General features: G+C 61.9%; 1 protein-coding gene across 1 annotated transcript in view; it reads left to right on the top strand.

Annotated features, from left to right (window-relative positions):
• The window catches only part of EMH_0030590 (CMGC kinase, Dyrk family, putative), a gene marked incomplete at both ends in the record, with an annotated part of 6,126 nt that overhangs the window by 1,310 nt on the left and 3,952 nt on the right, over nt 1-864 (top strand). The window contains one exon of the mRNA XM_013494430.1: nt 131-771. Within this exon, the coding sequence (XP_013349884.1) occupies nt 131-771 (641 nt within the window). The remainder of the gene's footprint in view (nt 1-130; nt 772-864) is intronic.

Genomic DNA, 864 nt, shown 5'->3' with positions numbered 1-864 from the left:
GCAGCAGCAGCTGGGGCTGAAGCTGCGTTGCGAGTGCTGCGAGAAGAAGCAGCAGCAGCAGCAAAGGCAGCTGCTGCCACCCCGCAGCTGCTGTCGCTTGAGGGGGGCTCCCTGCGTGCTGCTGATGCAGTGAGGCTATGCGGCCAGGCGGGGGCCCCCAGCTCAGCTCGGTTTGTATCGAAGTATAGAGGGGGCCCCCGTTGCTGCACGCCGTCAGGTGCAGCAGCAGCAGCAGCAGCAGCTGCTGCTGCAGCAGCTACAGCAGCAGCAGACAGCAGCAAACTCTATCAAGCCTGGCTAGACGGCGCGTATATACCTCAGTTCGATGATAGCGATGAATATACAGAAGAAACAGACCCAGGGTACACCCCGATAGATATGACAGAAGCAGAGTTTCTATCGGCCTTCTGCGGGGGGGCCCCTCACCCTCTCCAGGGGGCCCCCATGGGGGGGCCCCCCTGGGGGCCCCCTCAGACTGAAGGGATGCACCCGCTGCTTGCGCTTGGTGTTGAACCTGCTGTAGATGTTGTAGGGGCCAGAATGGAAATGGCTGCTGCTGCTGCTGTTGCTGCTGCTGCTGCTGCTGCTGCTGCTGGTAGTGATAGTAGTGATGATGGCCGGAAGCAGCAGCACAACGAAATGGAGCAACAGCAGCGGGGAGAGACACAGCAGCAGCATGCAGCATCAGGATCTGCTGCTGCTGCTGCTGCTGCTGCTGTTGATATATCTCCTGCTGCTGCTGGCGCCTTCAGCAGCAACACTCTCTTTAGGGTGAGCGAGGACCCCCTCAGCTGCAGCAGCAACGGCGGCAGGGGCAGCCGCTCCACCACGCGCCCCTCCTCTCCAGCCTTCGGGGCCTCCCCT

The sequence above is a fragment of the Eimeria mitis genome, genomic scaffold (assembly GCF_000499745.2).
Source record: "Eimeria mitis Houghton genomic scaffold, Emh_scaff1151, whole genome shotgun sequence".
Classification (NCBI taxonomy): Eukaryota; Apicomplexa; class Conoidasida; order Eucoccidiorida; family Eimeriidae; genus Eimeria; species Eimeria mitis.
The sequence above is the reverse complement of the archived record's forward strand: the minus strand, read 5'-3'. Positions and strand labels throughout refer to the sequence as shown.